This window comes from Thunnus maccoyii, chromosome 1 (assembly GCF_910596095.1).
Source record: "Thunnus maccoyii chromosome 1, fThuMac1.1, whole genome shotgun sequence".
Classification (NCBI taxonomy): Eukaryota; Metazoa; Chordata; class Actinopteri; order Scombriformes; family Scombridae; genus Thunnus; species Thunnus maccoyii.
The window spans coordinates 16,296,852-16,317,274 of NC_056533.1; the positions used below are offsets into that span (position 1 = coordinate 16,296,852).

The 20,423-nt window shown below is 37.7% G+C and overlaps 1 protein-coding gene across 5 annotated transcripts in view; it reads left to right on the forward strand.

Moving 5' to 3' along the window:
• The window catches only part of ush2a (Usher syndrome 2A (autosomal recessive, mild)), a 237,332-nt gene that overhangs the window by 70,649 nt on the left and 146,260 nt on the right, over nucleotides 1-20,423 (forward strand). For all 5 annotated transcript variants that reach the window (XM_042395524.1, XM_042395835.1, XM_042395601.1 and 2 more), the window contains exons 25-29: nucleotides 2,195-2,476; nucleotides 6,795-6,970; nucleotides 7,525-7,672; nucleotides 16,573-16,679; nucleotides 17,078-17,201. In XM_042395524.1, coding sequence (XP_042251458.1) covers nucleotides 2,195-2,476; nucleotides 6,795-6,970; nucleotides 7,525-7,672; nucleotides 16,573-16,679; nucleotides 17,078-17,201 — 837 coding nt within the window. The remainder of the gene's footprint in view (nucleotides 1-2,194; nucleotides 2,477-6,794; nucleotides 6,971-7,524; nucleotides 7,673-16,572; nucleotides 16,680-17,077; nucleotides 17,202-20,423) is intronic.

The window sequence follows — 20,423 nt, forward strand, 5'->3', positions numbered from 1 at the left end:
ACACACAAATTGTACACATATTGCATATCCATGCAATTTAGAATTCGAGTGTTTAATGCTTTTTTATGAGTACATTACAATTGTGTGACATACCAAATATACAAATTATTAATGTCCCCGTCAGAATGAGTAATAATCACAAACATGCACACATACACACTTAGATTTTTTTTATCTAACATAAAACACTTGCTTAGTGGCATTTCTTACAGGCTTGTGTCACTTAAGAAGTATGAGAATCATCTAACCCCCTCACACACACCACACACTCACACACACACACAGAACTACAACTGCCTTTGGTAAATCCAGAGAGCTTTGTAATGGCTCTAAGGCTCAGTGTCATACAAAGCCCTGTAACCTGGGTTTCTCTCGCTGTTTGTCTCTCTTTTTTTTTTCTTTCTCTGTTAATCTGTTCCCCTCCCAGTGTCAATGCATCTCCTTCCTTCATTTTCTCTGTCATCAGTTCATTATTTAAAGAATTGTTTTCCATCACCATCTTGCTCACAGCTGGACTCAACTGTAATGTCAGTCTTGACCTGTATGGCCTTTTTTGTTCCCAGACTTGACGAGCCCTGTCATTTTTCTTGAACTCAGCTGAGGTAGTCTAAACTAGAAATGTACTTCATTTCAACTATTTGAGAAAACTCATGTTGGTAAGGTTGAATGAGAGGTGCAGAGTTGCGAGAGGAAAAAAGCCCCTCCGCCATAGGGGATGTATTATCCTCTGGTATTTTGATGCCTGTGGTCATTGTTGATGTGAAGGCAGAGGAACTAAATATTTCTGGAAGAAATCAGTTTCAGTTCCAGTGCATCTGCCAACACCAGTTTTTGATTTACATGGTTAAATGGGTGCACCTACAAGCAGAGTGTGTGCATTAATGGCATTATTGCCTAGTTTTTCTCAACTCTGATTTGCAAACGTGGAATTTCTTTAGTAGTTCGTCTGTATTTTTGTTTTTTGTCAAAAGCCTTCAACTTTTCAGCACCCTTTTCTTGAGTTTACAAAATTTCCTTCTTCTCCACAATGCTTTTGGCTTGCCAAATGTCTTTTTATTTCTTTTGCTCTTAAGAGATGCAATGATATCAATGCCATTTTAAATTTTGGAGTTGTAAGATGATGAAGAGACATTAAAGAAAAATGTCCTCCATGACTAATTGATATACCATTTTCAATGCTGCTGCTGATCTTGTACAGACCTTGAGTAACAAATATATCAGTAAAAGTGATAAGGTATCATTTGAGATATTCATTAGAGAATTAGAGAGGATTGTCAAACACCAACAAGTCACCAACAATGTAGACGGGTTACAGCCATAATGTTGGGCTTCAAACATCCTTATGTTGCAATTGTGGGACTGTGTAGATGACTGTATATACGTTATATTTGCATGAGAAGGAAGAGAAAGTGGGGTGACTGGGATAAAAAAGATTTAAAAGTAGTGTTTAAGGAATGAAAACTGAAATTGATTTAAAGGAAAGGAAAATAAAGAAAGAGGAGGGTATACAGAGTGGACTCGGGCCTAACAAAGGTTCCGCTTTAAGCCGCTCCATTTTGATTTATTTGTATTTAATACTTATAACAATATTTGGACACTCATTTATTCCATAGTGGGTCTGTAAGTCTCCTATTATAATGTGGTTCTGCTCTGTCCTCATTCTAACCCAGCTCTGTCTTTTTCCTATTAACAAGTGGAATAGAGCATGTGAGATTAGAACAAAAGCCTGGTTTCCACCAGAGAGCCAAACAGGACTAGCCAGGACTTAGTCATTATCAGCCTGTTTTCTACGACAGAGCCAAACACTGGCCAGGGCTTTCTCATTATTTGTGGTACTGATTTTCCTCAAAACAACATTACTGTATTGTAAAAATTGTACCAATTTTAGCATCCTGTTGCCAATAGAGATGAATATTAAGCAGGGCTACAGTTTCAAATACACACATGATGCTTTGATTCTTTTATCATAAACAGGCTGAACTGGCACTGGGACACTAATTCAATAAAAAGAGTTGAGCTAGGGTAAAAAAGAAAACTGTGTTGCTGTGTTGCCCTAACAATTCTTGTATTCCCTGTGCTTGCTCCCGTCATATAATTTCACAAATAACTGTTTACTGAGGAGCACTTTTGTTGTTGCATCAATATTAATCTCTTGCACACACCTCTTTTTTTAACTATTTTGCTTTCTGTACAGGCGTTATCACAAGGTATGAGGTCTTTTTACGTGGACCAATGGAATCACTGAACTTTTCAAGTCCTGCTGCTGAAAAGAGAGTGTTCTCCAGCATTGGTTGGCTGGATCCAAGTGTTTCCCCCGAAGCACCACTAACCAATAGGAGCAAGGCCTTGCCCCCTGAGAGCAGTACCACTGTAGCAGGGCTGCAGGCCTTTTCCACCTATCAGATGAGAGTGATGAGCATCAATATGGCAGGGAGTGTCACATCAGGGTGGACAACTGCACGCACAATGGAAGGAGGTTTGTATAGAGACACATCCAGCCACTCATTATTGTTGTTAAACTTAAGTCAGTTTAGTATTCAAAAGTCAGTCTTGGTAGGTAGCAGGTAGTGGGGCTGTGCTGATATTTAATTAGGATCTCACTGACAGTGAGTAAAAAACCAAAGACGTTTTTCCCCATGGATAAACAATTCTGTTTTTACTTTTCCCTCAAGAGTTGTTAAACACCTAAAGGCTCTATTGAAATATAAGTAAATAGGATTTTTTACACACAAAGTTAAGGATAAAGAAGAGGTTGTCTACAAACTGAAATTGGCAAGCTTCCAAAAGTTTGTATTGATGCAACGTTTCAACCTTTTTTCTTTGTTTGCTTTTTTTTGTCCTGCACCTGGACCCAATTGAGGTTAGATGTGCACACAAGCCACCTTTTTTGATTTACACAAGAGGCTACGGCCTCACCTACAGTAGGTAGTAAAGTTGGTAGGTAGGTGACAAAGTAGGTACGGAGATAGGTAGATGAATCAGTCAGAATAGAAAATGATTGATTGAAATGGTACTCTAGGTTAGATTTTTCAACCAAAACGGCTTGTGAATGAAGTGCATTCCAGTCAACTTGGAGGTATCCTTTAGGGCTGTAGTCAACCAAAGAAAATCTTGGTCGACTGAAATCGTACATAATCTTCAACTCATTGATTAGTCACAGGAGGGGTGGTGGGGGGGACATGCACAGTGAACTCAACATATTTCTCCGTTCTCTATTTCTCTGTTTTGCATCTTCAGGTTAGGCTAACCCATTGTCGCTAACTTTGGAGCAAACCCCTTTCACTTTTCCAGCACTTGGGTAAACAGCAGACATGACCTTTTAGCATTTATTAACTGACACACTGTAGTTTGTACTGTACATTTACTGCCAGACTGACAACGTACTTTTAACCTTTTCCTCTGCTCCGCTTGTATCACCGTCACTTTCCTACCACTCGCCTTTTCCCACCCACTACGCAATGCTCTATTCCTTAACGGAGTTACGCTACCAATAGTTTCCTAGATAAAGACACAGAAGTTGACTCACGTTTCGGAACAGCGCTGCACAGAGACTCCCAAATGCTATTGATTTCCAAATCAATGGATATTTGCTGTTATTTTTGGCATTAAAAAATATTTTTTTGCCCTGGAAAGCTATTGATGTAGCACTTTTTTCCTTATAAAAGTAACACAGAGATTATTCGACCACTTAGAATTTAGTCGGACAAGAGCATATCGACCAAGTAATCGACCAGTCGACCAGGAGACTACAGCTCTAGTATCCTTACCTCAAGCACAAGGATGTGGCACAGGAAATGTTAAAATGTAAAACGTAATGACAGAAATCCCACATCTGAATAACTACCAAAATGTAATCAAATGATGATGGATCAAAGGTGTCAAGTTGTCCACCAGAGAACTTTGCTGATGGATGTAACAAGAAATTAACGGTATTATTTTTAAAAACACAACATTCTGTCAAAAGGAATGTAGTAGAGAAAGAAAGTAGGAAAGGAGGGAGGAAATAAAAAGTGTGTGGGGGAGGGGAAACTCATTAAGGTATTTGAATTTCAAAGAGATGATATGGCTCATTAAGACTAAACGATTGCCTCCAACATCACTGTAAGCTATGTGTCTGGATAACAAGCATATGATAACACCATTTTAAACGTGGAGTGTGTTTCAGTGTTTGTGCGCGTGCATGTGCTGTGTTAGAAAGACAGAATATGACTGTGGAATATGTCTCCCATGAATCACATTTCACAGTGTATTTCACAGCTAGATGCCATCAACAGTAGAATAAAAGAATCCTTCTCTCTAATCTGTCATGTAATAGTGGCTATCACAACCGTAGAATTATGGAATACTTAAATCCATTAAATCCACATAATATCCACCAGGTCTCAATTTTGAATTTATGTCTTTGAGTCTAAATTTGTGTTTTGTCTTCAATTAACTTACTGTGAACGGTTCATTTCTCACCAAAATATTGATAAATCAACAACAGTTTAGTAAACCTTAAATCTCAGAGATATGCAAGTGTCAGATATTAGCGTCAGACACACATACATATCTAGTAATCTAAGATAAAATGCATTGTTTTGTGTCATATTTGACAATCAAAAACTGAAATGAATTGTAGATGCTGATCTAAATAGATACTAATCTAGATAGAATGCAGCAATATCATATTCTTAGTTTATTTTACTTGTATAAATAGCTTAACCTGTTGCTGTCGCTATTTTGTCTGTGTGTTTTGTGTTGTACTTATTATCTGGACAAACTGAATGCGACCAAAGGCATGATGTATCAGTAACTGAAGCTGAAGTAGCTTCTGGTTGCACTAATGTGGTGAATTACAATTTTAGTCTAAAAGAGAATGGAAATACAATATTACTTACTGATAGTAATGTAAGGACTGAATTGTCCTTCAGCTGCTAGTGCCAGAAGGAGTTCAGGTTTCTCTTGTAATCATTGACTGTCCAAACCCACAAAGTATAATCTTAAATTCATGTGAAAAATTTCCAGTTACAGTATGTCAGTGATATGAAGTCATGGTGAACTTTATGTGGAATTGTGTGGAATTTTGTTAGCAGCAGCAATCAAAGTGTCCATAAGTCTCACAAATTAGTCAGTCATAAGCTAATAATTTATGATAAACCTGTATTTTTAATTAAATAAAATAATTTCCTTTATTTACATTAAACTATTGTGCAGCATCCTGTCATTTGTAAACCAGTAACTTAGTTTAAACTGGTTTTAACTGGTTCAAGCACAGCAGAGAACCAACTGTTCTTTCATATCGCTAGTGTTACTGTCTTTTAATAGCAGGTGAGAAATTAGTGGCTATAGCTTGGTATGTATAGTGTTGTGTTTGGTATTTTTCATGCTCAGCAGGATTTAGGTCTTAGGAATTAATGTAACGCTAAGCTAATTTGCTAACCTACCTCTGGTCCAACCTAGCTACACTAGCCTAGCCTTGTTGCTTAAAATACCTCATATTATGCTAGCAGTTTTGCCAAGTATTTTCAGTGGAAAGTATTTAAAGCCTGCAGGAGAAGTCTCTAGATATCGCTAGAAGATGTCATGTGCTAATTTGCATATCTATGATATCATGACGTAATTACATACAAACAAGATTTTTAAAAAATTAAAGAAAATTAAGTTAAATTAAACTGACTGTAACTAGCTGTTTCATTAGCTATTTTTTCTTTTCAAGAAGCACCTCAATGAGCACCTCAGTCTACTTCTAATAATAATATTTATGCAGGCTGTTGTATCAACTCTAACTGAAGTATCATGAATAGAGAGATAATCATGCACTGGAATAAATTCACTATTGTTAACTCTGTCTATTTTGACAAAACAAAATCAAACTTGGATAGTAAAATTAAATCATTTTGAATAAAAACAATGAGGATCAGTGATTGGTCATTAGGTAAACACTCTTACAGCTCATTCACGACTCTGGCTGATGATTGGTCCTCTGAATGTGCTGCTGCTCTGTTCCACTGACTGAACAGTCAATCCAGAGAGCCACGTTAGCACTCATTCACTGAGAAATACTGGCAACGCCCTTCAAGGAGAAGAGTTGAGGTCTGTCCAAAAAGTTGCTAGATATGTCGCTAAAGGGGTCTGAAAAGTTGCTAAATCTGGCGACAAAGTCACTAAGTTGGCAACACTGTATGCTAGCCTCGTTCTGTAGGAGCTTATAAAATTACTAGTTATTTAAAGTTACAGAAAATGGTGCTTATTTGGACAATTTAGCTACCTTCCAGTCCTCAAAAGATGTTTAATAATTTACTGCAGCTTCATTTAAACATTATTAGCTTATTTAATTTATGTGACCCACAGTCTATGATGTGACCTAGTTAGTTAAGAGACTAGCATTACTGAAATTAATGCTAATCTATTGTGCTAAAATTGGTACGCTACTAATTGTGAATGCAAAAGCCGTGTAAATAAAATTAAGAGCATAATATAATGGATCATTTGTACCAGGTAAGGGAACATGGTGCGCTGTGTTCTGTCAACATTAGTGTAAACTGTATTCAGGGAGTTGGTACTTCATGTTCCTTTCTACCTGTTTTATGTATTGTATTTTTAAAATATTTTATTGTATACTTAAAATGTTAATAAGTATTTTATGATTATATTACAGTTCAATACAATATTTAATGAATTGTTAACCATATTTTTCATCATTACCCAGTGATTTATTCAGCAGATTTTTAATATCTCAACAAATAAGTCACTGATGATGTGTGATGATATGATGTATTTTTCATGTGTGGGTATTGTGTCCGTGTTTTCAGTCCCAGAGTTTATGGCTCCTCCAGAAGTGTCTGCACTGTCATCCACCAGTCTCAAGGTTAGATGGAGCTCCGCTGAGGGTGACGGGGTCATTGCCAGAGGACCGGTCGCAGAATATCGGGTCAACTTGCTCACTGAGCAGACCAACAATCCCTATGCTCCTCCTGTTGTTAATCAGGTTAGACACACACATATTCTGATGCACTTGAACACAATGAGTAGGACAACTGAAAGACCCTCAAGCTTAGCTTGAGCTCAGAGTGTTTGAGTCTTAGAAGTCAAGGTAGAAAGGCTGTATTCGTTATGACTGTATTCATAATGTGAACTTTGTAGAAACAATACTAATGCTTCATTGTGTGTGTTGAAAATGCTCTCACCAGCAGGAGCACTCAAGTTTTATTTGAATATGTGATTGACCCAAACACTTAATTAAGTGGTAAGACAGTTTGTAGTACTCTAAAAGCCTAGCACTGATATCTTAGCAGATTAAGTTGAAAATTCTGTGGAAAACTGATCACAGTTATCTCAGAATTGTGCAGTCTGAGTGTCTCAGTTGTCACGTTATGTTAATAGTTACTGCACACACCATCAGTGTGTCGTGCAGCATATAATTCTTTGTTGCTCTCATGTGTTTCTCTCTTCTTTTCATCCATAGTTTTATTTTCCCTAATTAAGTAAAACATGTCATTTTCTAAACAAGGTTAGAATTCAATTTTCTTTCCTCTTTTGCAGGTCTTACATAGATCAGGACCATCGTCGCAGCCTGTTTATTTGGTTAAAGGACTGAAGCCTTATCATGTGTACAACTTCACTATTACAATCTGCACAAAGTCCGGCTGCATTACCAGTCTACCAAGCTCAGGACGGACCCTACCAGCAGGTAAGACCACACATGGCTGCAAACAAACATACATATTAGTGGTGGGTGAAAAAGCTGATTCACATAAGAATGGTGATTCCTATCTTCAGCTATTCTGAATGGATTCACAAATGCCAAAAATCGTTTTTCAATAATAACATTAGTCAATATGTCATGTTATGTTGCAAATGCAGAATGCAACCGCAAGGTCAGTGCAGCACCCGGACGGTCTACAGCACAAGTGCTTGAGTTATATTGTAGTTCATCTTCATTTTGGATTTAGTAACTTATAATTAACAAGACCAACTGACTAAAACACACTGCAGCACAAAACTTCAACCAACAAAGTAGTCGGTCTTTAGTCTATATTATTTCAAAAGCCCAGCACACATACAGTGTTTTGGATAACAGTGGCTTTCCCCAGTACTAGTGGTGCAGCAGAGAGGCTGCTCTCCACTGCTAGAGGCATAACTATGTGTTACTGTATGTCCCTATTTCCCCCATCACTCCATTACACACACACACACACACACACACACACACAGCAACTTCTGTTTTACATTTAACCAGTGATATAGGTCAGTACACTTTCATCTGATTATTCACATACAGGTAGAAGACTGTAAGATGCTTCCAAATTAATTTCTGTTCATCAGACAGTGACCTTCATCAAGACCATTTAGCTTAACTGCCAGTTATGTTTCATATTGCAGTTCAATACACTAAGGAAAGGAGTAAATGGTTTGCAACACAGCACATTGGAGTAAGAGCCTATAGTGAAAATAGTGCCCTCTTCTATTCTATCAGTTTTGAATCAAGAATTAATTCTGAATCTAATCATGAAAACAAGGATTGTAACTGTAATCTAATCATGAGATTCCCAAAGATTCCCATCCCTAGTACATATGGCATAACAACAGGAAGTAGCCCTGCAGAAAATTAGTTGTGCCAAAATAATTTGCCAATACATTGTCTGTTTTAAGGATAAGAGCCATTCAGTGTATTCATTCTCAATACTGAATGTTATGTCCAAATCACAGACATGAATCATTAAAAAGTGTGATACTCTCTTCATAACAAGGGCAACACAAGCCGCTGACATATGCACACACACACACACAGGCACAAGTGCACAGTCAGTCATTGGGTACTTGACTGGCGACAGCATTGGTTGTGTTAACCAGAGGGGATATTCATGGTGCTCGGCAGTAAAAACAATTTACTGTTAATTACAAGGAGAAAAATGTGGTGTAGCACACACTTCCTGCTGGCCGTGAATCAAACACACACTGAGTTGCAGAAAAACACACACGATCTCTCTCTCTCTCTCTCTCTCTTTCTCTCTCTCTCTCTCTCTCTCTCTCTGTCCTTTAGATTTATAACCATTATAGAAGTGGGATGAATTAGCTGTGTTTAATAACTCAGACACAAATCTCTGGGACTGAGATGAGCACTAATTGATCAGTGCAGTATGACACACACACACACACGCACAGTTTTTCGTTCATTGTCATTTGTCTGTTTCTCTCCGGCAGTCTGTTGCTTTCTGGCTTTTTCACTCAATCCGCTCGTCAGTCCTATCTCAGCCGGGCTCTTCCACTTAAACACAAAATAGCACATGGCGGCAGAGAAACATGAATCATTCTGCAATACATATTGCACACACACTTGACCCTCCAACATACTTTTCCATCTGTTTACTCATGGACTCTATTCTTGCTGCTCATTTTATGTTTTTTCTGTTTTGTTTTTGTTTTGTTTATCCTTTTAGGTGAATAGACAATGGGTGCGCTGGGTGGTTGAGAGAAAAAAAACAACCTTTCATCTATAAATACTTGCTCAGGGATTTGAGCTTTTGAACGTACTCTAAACAGCTACATCTGTTGACATAGCAAATATTTTCATTTTACACAATTCTCAAAAAGTCCTTCCTTGTGTTTATTGTGATGGATTATCCTTCATATTGTAATCGGTGGACTTTTTAAATGTATTTTTAATGGCTACATCTGTTGACACAGCGACAATGTTTATTTCAAGTGATTCCAAAGACTTCTCTTGACTGTAATACAGTACAATACAATATGGCTTATTGTACCCAGTTGACTTTTTGAATGTATTTTTAACAGCCACATCTGTTGCCACAATTTTGTTTCATCCAACACCAAAGATGTCCCTTGTTTCAACTATAAGAAATGATAATGGCATATGCCATCTCAAAACAATTTGCATAGCATGTGCTACTCCATTGGGTGTTGAGCTTCTGTTGAGGCTCCACAACTCATCACTTTTTCTCATTCAGTTTAAAACTACCATCTTGAAAGTTCAGAGAAAATGTTTAATAATAATTTTTAGAGCATAATCTAAGAGGTATTGGTGGATGCATACCCTCTTAGTGTTAAAGCAGTTTTATCTCAGCCCTAATAAAAGGCTGTAACCTATAAACAGTAGGGAACAAATGAGTTGTAATCATAAGATGAAAGAAAGCTCTTAAAATCTGTTACCTTACTTTTTATTGTTTGTTTTTGTGACCATTTATGTAACTGTTTATATGCACTGTACAAGGTTATCTGTACATTCAATTCCTTTTATGCCAATTTTAAGGTGTTTCAAAGCACCGTACAAGTTTCTTGCATGCTCATACCCATTTACTACTGTTATGTAAGTTTTAGACTACTGGCAACCATATTATGTGTAGGGCTGTAGTCAACCAAAGAAAATCTTGGTCGACTAAAATCGTACATAATCTTCAACTAATCAATTAGTCTTGGGGGGGTTATGGGACAGAGTGCACAGTGAACTCAGCAGGCACATATTTCTCTGTTCTGTATTTCTCTGTTTTGTGTCGTCAGGTTAGGCTAACCCATCGTTGCTTACTTTGGAGCTAACTCCCTTCACTTTTCCAGTACTTGGGAAAACAACAGACGTGACTTTTTAGCATTTATTAACTAACACACTGTAGTTTATACTGTACATTTACTACCAGACTGACAACTTACTACTAACGTCTTCCTCTGATCAGCTCGCACCCACCATCACTTCTCTGCTGCTCACTCTTAACAGAGTTAAGAGCTTACTTAACAGAGTTACGCTACCAATACTTTCCCAGGCAACGACACAGAGGTTGACTCACCTACCGAACAACACTGCACAGAGGCTCCCGAACACTAATGATTTCCGAATGAATGGATATTTGGCGTTAATTCTGGCATTTAAAAATATTTTTTTGGCCTGGCCGGGGTTCTCAATGTTATACTTGTGGGAGAAACACTGATTCAGCAAACGTTCAGTGTGTTCAGTAAACGCTTGGTAAACGTTGAGTACGGTTAGACCTAGCAGTCTCCATTAGTTTGGGCGAGTTCAAAGTTATGAAAACAACAGGGGTGTTTTGAATACACCAATCCTAGAAAGCTATTGATGTAGCACTTTCTCATTATGAAGTAACACAGAGATTATTCGACCAATGAGAATTTAGTCGGACGAGAGCATATCGACCAACTAATCGACTAGTCGACCAGGAGACTACAGCCCTAATTATGTGGATTTTTGCCCTTACAGACAGCTTTAAAACTCAAAATATCTTCACTTGTCTGGTCTTCGTCTTAATGTATGTTTTATTTGATTTCAGTTGAGTTTGTTTTTCTAATTCAACTCAATTTCTCGACAGCAAAATCAGAAGTTTGACAGCATGTAAAAACCAATTCAACCTACTGTGTTCCTGTGCTTAAGTTTAGATTACTTACCTTATTTGTTCTAAAACAATCTATATTGCTGAAGAGCTGAATGAATCTTTGTAATCCATTAAGTTTTCTCCTCTCAATAAATTGTAGCCATCCCCCCAACTGAAAACATCCTGCATGATTTGTCCTAAAATCTGTCACATTTTTTTAAATGGTATTTTACAGAAATAAAATTAAAATTGTCATATCTCCTAATTGAAATTGTGTGTGGATAAAATGATACTCACATTAGGTGGTGCTCCTGGTAAGGTGTACTTGAGCGTGGTACTGATGCACTGATAAATCTACCACACATAAGGCTGGGCCATTAGAGCCAGCTACCATCTGTTGTAAGTGAGCAGGCAGCATCTGCGAAACCACTGGAGTTACACCAAAGCACATGACCAAACATTAGCGCACACACTGAGGCAGACACAACAACACAAGGAAAGAGTTCTCTGTCCATGTGTGTTGACGCATTTGCAATTGTTTCTGTGTGTGTGTCTTCCCACAAAGTTATCGATCACAACGTAAAGTGAGTGGCTAATCAGGGGCTGATGGTGATGTTTTATGTATCCTACATCCATAAAGTCTTGTTCTACAAGACAGGCACACACAGAGACATACACACATACACACTGTAACACCACTCAACAGAACAGGAACTTTATTGATTTACGCATAATTGGCCTGAGGCCCTTCTTGAGGAGAGAAATATGCATGGCAAGGGATCGCCATGTCAATAAGTAGTGTGCTTGTGTGCGTGGTGTAACTGTACGCTAAGAGCCTGTTAAGACATGTCAGTCGCTGTAAAAACAGAAAACACACACACACATGCACAATTGCTCCTGGGAGCTGGCCCATGATTTAGCTGCTTCATTACCATGTCGGCAGCTAAAATTAACCTTTCTGGTGGACTGTTAACCTTGTGTGTGTGCGTGGGTGTGTTTGTACATGTGTGTTTGAGCACACTCATGATAAGGCTAGTGACTTTCGTCAAACCGAATGTGTCATAGTGTCAAATACATTACAGTGAATTAACAAGCAGAAGAATACAAGACAGCACATTAGATTCCCACCAGTTGCTAAGCCTACATTCAGACTGATTTTAGCTCTTCATGGAAAAAAACGCACCTCTTTCAGTTATTAGATTGGGGGCAGTCTGGCGGCACAACACAGGTGCTAACGCTGAGGGCTCCGGGAAAATAAAATACAGGGTTGTTACGGGGCCAGAACAGCGACAGTTACATTCTGGCATTGAAAATAAAATTTGGCATTGAAAAGAAAACCTGAACCCAAAAAGGAAACATTGGCATTGAAACACTGTATTGGAAAAAGTTGTATTGGCACTGAAACAAGTATTGGCACTGAAAAAAATTCCACTGAAAAATAAAAACATTGGCATTAAAAACATTTCCAAACAGGCATTATTTGGATAAACTGTCCACATAGTTGGAATGTACACGGTTACTTTCTCACCTGAAAAAAATTAAAAAATAATAAAGTGACATTAACAGTCTGAGAGCAAAAATTACTGTCTGGCAGTCTGGCTCAAAATCTCCACCATGATGCCATTGCACTTTGATATCTTCATCAGATCGCAAGGCATACTGGGTAATGTAGGCCCAGCAAGGGCCATCCTCTCTATGCCAAAATGCTGACAGAAAGTTGAAACTGAAAACCAGTGACACTGAAAAATGTCAGTCTCAACTTTTACTCCAACATGACATCATCCAGGAAGGCGCTGCGTTGGCCAATTAAATATGTGCAAAAGCACATACTTGGTGGACTACTTTGTAATGAGAATGCTATTTTTCCTACCGTTGCGATAGTCATAACAAAAGATAAAATTGTTGCCACCATTATAACTTTCCAGATTTGTAAAATCCTTTCTCTCAGTATTATAATCCGCAGTGCAGTGTTTTGGCATCTGAGAAGCATTCAAATTCACGGATCTGTTACCCAAACTGTTTTTTCTTGATCGTATTTCATGTCCCACCAGTATCTGAAGCTACACGCCCCACCAACTCAGCACTTTTTTCAGGCTGAATGCCCACTAAGGAGGAGAGCTGTCTTTTATGACACCACACACACCCACAAACTCATGGACACACTATCTATTACAGTACACTCCTCTATCCTTGTAAAACTGTCAAAGTTGTTTTCCTAGTTAACTTTGAATTTAAGTCAGTCTTCTGTCAACTTTGGTGGACAGAACACTGACTGAATGTTGTCTATCAATTTTGATTGTGACTCCGGACCTATCCATAGTGCCTGTTTACAGCAACTGATTTTGAATTCCTGCTGTCCGAAATCAGCAGACATAAGTATTACATGTATTGCATAAATTATTAGGGCAACCCAAAGAAATGAGAGAATGTTACTACAGGTGTTGATGTTGTGTCATTGTAGAGCTGTAACTTGATAAAAATAGAAGAAATGGTTTGACATGAAGTTAGATGTCCAAAAAACATCTTGCTAAAGCAACAGGTGTTGTTACATGGTTGGGTGATTGTTTCCTGGACAACAACTTGCATAAAGACTGAAGCAGCTGTTGGAGTGTAATAATAAAATATTTGATGATTTCGGTAACATATTTAAACTTGAAATTTGCTTAGATTAAGGCATTATAATTCACTCATAATTTTTCATTTCTGCCTAAATAAATACGAGAAAATTGGTGAATGTTCATATTTGCCACTGAAGAATAAATTTGTTTGTAAGAGGGGGTCTTGCATGAGGCCCACTGATCACACACTTGACACTATTCTAGTAGGAAGAACATGCGCTTCGATTTTGACTGTTAAAACTAAAATATTCTCACCAACTTTAGCAACATTAACTCAAGTCCAATCTTTCCTTGTGTTGTAAAGCAGCTTTTATAGTCCAGCTCTGAGACTATAGCAAATAAGTTAAGCTAGTAGCCACCACACAATAACTGGGTGTTAAATGATGTCTAGTGCCATCATAGGTGACAATAGAGCTCTACAAGGGTGAGTGAATCAGTTATAATACCCTCAGTAACAATTGCAGTCTCAGAGTCAGACATCACCCAGGGACACACCAGTTCACTGAACCGGCAGAGTGTGGTCCACTCTGCCATTGGGTCTCAGTCAGAAGCCCAGGAAACCTGGCCTGTCCTCTCATGCAACAAGAGACGTGTGTTGCCTCATGTACAGATACTGTAAGGTTTAGTTGTGCGCAAGATAAAGAGGCAACTCTCCTATAGACTGTCACATGCAGCTACTTCCATCTTTTATAGACTCAATGCCATACCCACTTCTCTACTTGGATCATACAGTAAACCAGTCACATTTTTTACATTTTCATCTACTGTACATGCCTACTGACCAACCTAACTAACCATCTGCCCCTAATACACACAAAGACACACATACACACACATATACACACATATACAGACCTTGGCTGGACCAAAAATAATAATTTGTTTTCTAGTGTTTCATATATCAAAGATGTACAACAATGTTTAAAACAAGGTGTATTTGTACGTGTGTGTGTGTGTGTGTGTGTGTGGCGCAGACAATGTTCTAAATATAACCATAGCTCAATTTCAATAGACTGGTAAGCTATCGATTGACAGTAATTTATGGTTTGATGTGCCAAGATGAGCCGCCCAAGACAAGCTGTCCACTTCCCTTTTAAGAGCTCTATTAGAACTCACACTAAAGATGGTTGCATCCGTGTCACTGAGAGCTAATTTACTCCTACCACAGACCATTTAGACCATTACAGAAACGCACACACACACACACACACACACACACACACACACACACACACACAGAAACACAAGAATGGAATGACACTTAATGCACGCACATCTTTCCCATCTGTACACCGTTCCATCACTTGTGATGTTTCTCTCTCCATTCTTATAGATCTCCTCACCATATCAGCCAGTCTCAGGTTGATTTATTTATAATACATATTGAAGCTGCGGCTCCAGTAGCTCCCAGTATGTTTCAAAGGGACATTTAATTTCACGTCTAAAGTGAAAGAAGGAAATTAAATTGACCCTCTGTTAAATGAAAATGGGACATTTGGCCAGTCTGGAAATACAGTAACAGACTGTTCATTGTAATTGGTTCAAGACATGTTTCTACTGAAAATAACAAAAATAACAAGACCACAAATTGATTTTATTGGTTTGAGATCTAATGTAAATCAATCAAAACGCTGGGCCAGATTCATTCAAGGTTTTTGGACCTGTTTTTCAGGTGCAGATGTGACGCATAAGACCCAAACACATGCTGTGTATTTATCAAACAGCCAAACTAGGCTGAAGTCACAGTTTGTGTGTCATCTGTGCAAATGCGAGGTGCGCTTCTCTCCTCGTCGCATACGCATTCATGAGAGGATCACGCAAATGATAGGAGGAGTCATGTTAACAGAGGTTTATTATGTATTTGCTGGATTTATTTAGATCACACAATTTGTGACAGTTTAGTGGGAAAACTCAGGTGTAAACAGAACACATGGGATTTATTAGAACCACAACGCAGATTGTAGTGGGGAAAAGAAATGTGAATTAAGCATAGGCTTGTCTATAACTAGAAAAAACTAATTACTTTACTAAAAATTAAGCAATTAGGTTTTTATTGAACTGCAAAATCACTGTAAGCTACAGCTAAACTTCTCTTTCTTTTGTTAAGACATTTTAGGCCCAAGAAGCTGCATTTATCTCAGTATTAACATCCATCCACCTACTCCACTCTGAACCTCTGCCCATCTGCTTATCTGATCTGTCCATCAGTCTCTCTCTCTCTCTCTCTCTCTCTCTCTCTCTCTCTCTCTCTCTCTCTCTCTCTCCATCTTGTTGTAGTGACGTGTTTCCATTGAACATGTTTATTGCCTTCTTATGTATTTATAAATATGCTAAAGATTATAATATCATAATATTTTGAGTAATATTAATAGTTCATGTCTGATGGAGTTTACCCCCTGTCAAAGTATATATTGGATGTTATTTATTTTCTGAGCTTAGAAATCCCATTGCTGAACTGTGCTTATGAGCTCTCTCCCACTGGCAGAATGCATCTGGAGGGCCGAAGATTGCAGCAAGAGACATAATAAGAGAAAGAGAAAATAAAACTATGTTATTAAGACATCTCTAAAAATAGGTAGTTCTTGTTTGCATTGTGTTGACATTCAGTCTCTTATTTTTTGCCTCTCTCTTCTCAGCTCCAACAGGATTGTCATCACCTCGATTACATCCAGTAAATGAAACCACCATTCAGATAGACTGGGATCCCCCAGCCCAACTCAATGGACCTCACCCATTATACCAGGTCTGTAAAAGTGCAGCATTTTTCTTTCTTTTCATTTGCATGAGTGTTTTGTTTTTGCAACACAGTATTTGTACACACACACACACACACACACACACACACACACACACACACACACACACACACACCACCTAGTCTCCAAAAATGTGATTTAGCACAATTTTTCCTGTTGTTGTGTTTTTATTTAACCTAGACTTTGAGAATATAGGATTTATTATGATTCTAAATCATTTTGCTGGAGTTGAACACTGTAAGATATCAACATGTGATTATATACTAATTGTAATAACCGTAATAACTTATCTGGGTTCATTTTATTAGAGAAATAACAATTTCATAATCCTAAAATATTTTTTTTGTATTGTTGCTGTTCTAGTTACTCTTACTTATTTTTCTAGGTGGAGAGGACAGATGTCTCTCTTTCTGACCCACAAGGTCCTTTGGTCAGAGGAACCAGGTTCCCAGGCAACAGTTACTACCAGTTTCCCAGTGACACCCTTCCTGTCAACAGTGACTTCACAGGTAAGAAAGCATGACTGGATACATGCACATGTCTGTGTGTGTACCAGATAATGCTCTGTATGTCTGTCTTTGTTGCTCTATATATATGCATGTGTGTACATGCATTCATACATACAAGTCTCTGTGGGTTTTACCAGGTTTTTTGTTGTTCATTGGTCGCACTGCACTGTCTCGGTCTGCTTGTTACATTCCTTTACAATGACTTCTCCAGTCATCTTAAAGGACAATTATCTTTCTGTTTACCAGCATCATTAGAGGGTTGAGCTGCACAGCCAAACATGTTCTGCTTCATCTGAGAACATCACCCAGTCTGACGCTCATAATTAATGACTGCTGATACTAATCAGTGGGATTTGAGCAGGAAAAGCTCTTCAATGCCACTTGAGATTACTTCACTGTCCTGCATAAACCTAGTGTTTGTTTTTTAAATGTTAAAGTTTAAATGTTTAAAGTTTCTGGAGGGTGGAGATAAAATTTTTCTTAAGCATGTTAAAACTGTACGATAACATGTCAAAAATTAATTTACATCTGTGGGTAAACCAGTTTCTAGAAATGGCGACAAATTCCTGACTTAATGCAGATAAAAAAGTATTCATCTGTAATCCTTATGTGACCGCAGTCAACTGTAATTGAGCTAACAAAGCTCTCTGTGTTGGTCACATAATCTTGTTCCATCTAAAACACCCAAATATGTTTGCCGCACAGAAACAAAGGATTCATGTACTGTTCATTTTATATCTGAAGTATTAGGAGCATACAGCCCAAACAGTAAGTCAGTCCAAACACTGAAGAAAGTATTGGAAGGCCTTTTAGTGGCCTTTTAAATGGGAAAGTAGGTGAGTTTACAAAGGAGGAAAAGGCAAGACAACAAAAGTGGAGGGATCAGAGCAACCACTTCCATGTTTTACTACAACCAGTCTGCTTTAATGACAGATTGACAACAATTTTTAAGCATGCACACATATTTGATTTATAAAAACTGTTGTTTTTGTTTTTGTAAAGGCCTTTTGAGGGTTGTGAAGGCTAAAGGAAGGGTGATCTTCTATGAAATGAAAGGAGTGTATTTGGACAGATAAACCACCCAAAGGAAATCTGTTCAAATCACAATAATAACCTAAATTATCTGTTTATTAGTATAAAGATATGTTTGATTTTGTGACTTTCCTTAGAGGTGAAAATCACATTTATAGTAATTTTTAAAATGTATTTGTTTAAGATTGAGAAAATCATCCTTCTACTAAGAGCATACACAGTATTAACTTTAATTTCGACAGAAAATCAATTATCAGGAAGTCTTTTATTATTTACTGATTACACTCCTATAATATATATATATGATCTTGTGAACATGGTTGGTCTTGAGGTGTATGACTGTGTAGCTAAAACAGAACATACAGTACTCAGCAATCATTGTAGTTTATACAGATCCCAGATTAGATATTTAATTATATTGATATCACATCTCTGACCTCCTCTTTATCATCTGCAAGCATTCTTCCATAAAATGTCATCAGTCACTTTGTACACTGTGTTTTTATTCCAACCAGCAGCTGAAGATTTTTTATTCCAAGAAAGTTTTTTTTTTCCCTTGCTTCCCTCCTTGTCCTTTGTAAAAAGTGATGGATAACTTTTCAACTCTTATCGTTTCCTCTGTCGTCTTTCAGAGCTGAATAGTAAGACTGTCTGGTTGTCTTAATGCAAATCAGTAAAACCCATTTCTGGTTTATGTTAAAAATCCCAACAGCTGTCTTACCTCTTTATTCTTTATCTCTACTCATAATTCCTGGTTCCTGTTCGTTGCTCACACTCGATGCTGTTTTTTTTATCCCAAATCAGCAAATGATGATTTTTGATCTCATCCATACTCCTCCATCACAAAGGAAAATAGATCTCTCTGAGTACAGCAAGCAAATAGATGATGATTTTTGCTATTGAGGGGTGCCTCTCATCTCTTCTACTCTCCTTCTTCATAAAGGGTAATGGATCAGACAATCACTTTCAGACCGGATCTATTCTGGACCATCAATGTGTCGGCAGTCCTCAAAACCATCGCCCTTTTACAACCATCAATACTAATAGCATCATCTACAGACAATTATTCCCATCGAAGCGCACGGAACAGCGAACAAATCAAAGCCAAATTGGATTATGAATGTAATGCAGTGTAATGCCCCCTCGAGAGTCAATTGATCACAGAGGAGAGACTCGTCAATCGTTGATGTCTTGGGGAAACCTAGGAACTCTGGCAATGACAACTGTAAAATTTAGATATTTGTATAGTCTTTTTTTGTATAGTTTCATAACTCAAGAAAAAAATTTCGAAACACACATTCCCTCAAAATTAGGTTCTTGAGGTTTTTATCTCAGCGGCAGCATTGATGCTTCAGAACATCCTGATGGGCTTTCTGGAGGAAACAGGAGATCATCATTTTTCTCCGTCAACATTATGCACCATTCTCGGAATATTAATACTTTTTTGTTTTCCATAAATTGTTCATTCAGGTTCTTACTCCAGGCTTTCTCATGTCTAAACATGTGAATTAAGGGCACATCTTTGAGCAGGGTCAATACTTAATATGTTAAATCTTAGTTAAGATCAAGATTATTTACCATGTAAAATCACATATTTGCCCTTTCACCTTTAATTTTATGGCCACTTTACTAAAATTATTTTTAGCCAAATAGGTTGTTTTCCATATGCGATTATTGTTATAGGAGGGCATGTTTCCATAAATGATAAGTTTGTTCACTTGTGATTAACGATGCTTCTTAATGCTGAATGAATTTAGGGTACTTAAGGTCAATATTTACCACACTGAATCTTACTTTAGATAAAACAGGTTTATAACCATATGCAATCAGTGCAGTGATATGAAAACCCTGTAAGTGCTTGTTTCCATAAATGCATGTTAGTCCATTCATCTTATCTATGATGCCTCTGTACTTGAAGTCCTACAATGTGACTTCCTACTCTCCTTGTTCATCTTTGAATTAAGGAATCTGTGCATCTCAGTTAAGACTGGAATGCGTTAGTCTGTGGAAAATAATGTATTTAAATGGATACTGGTTCAAAACTGATTATCTAGTCCTCTCTCCTCATTTGTAATTCCTCAGTATTTGAGCCTGAAATGGGCTGATTGGAATGAGGATGATGGCCTGCTCATATTTCCACTAATCCAGATGTATTTCTTCAACCCACAGTAAATGAAGAGAGATGAAACA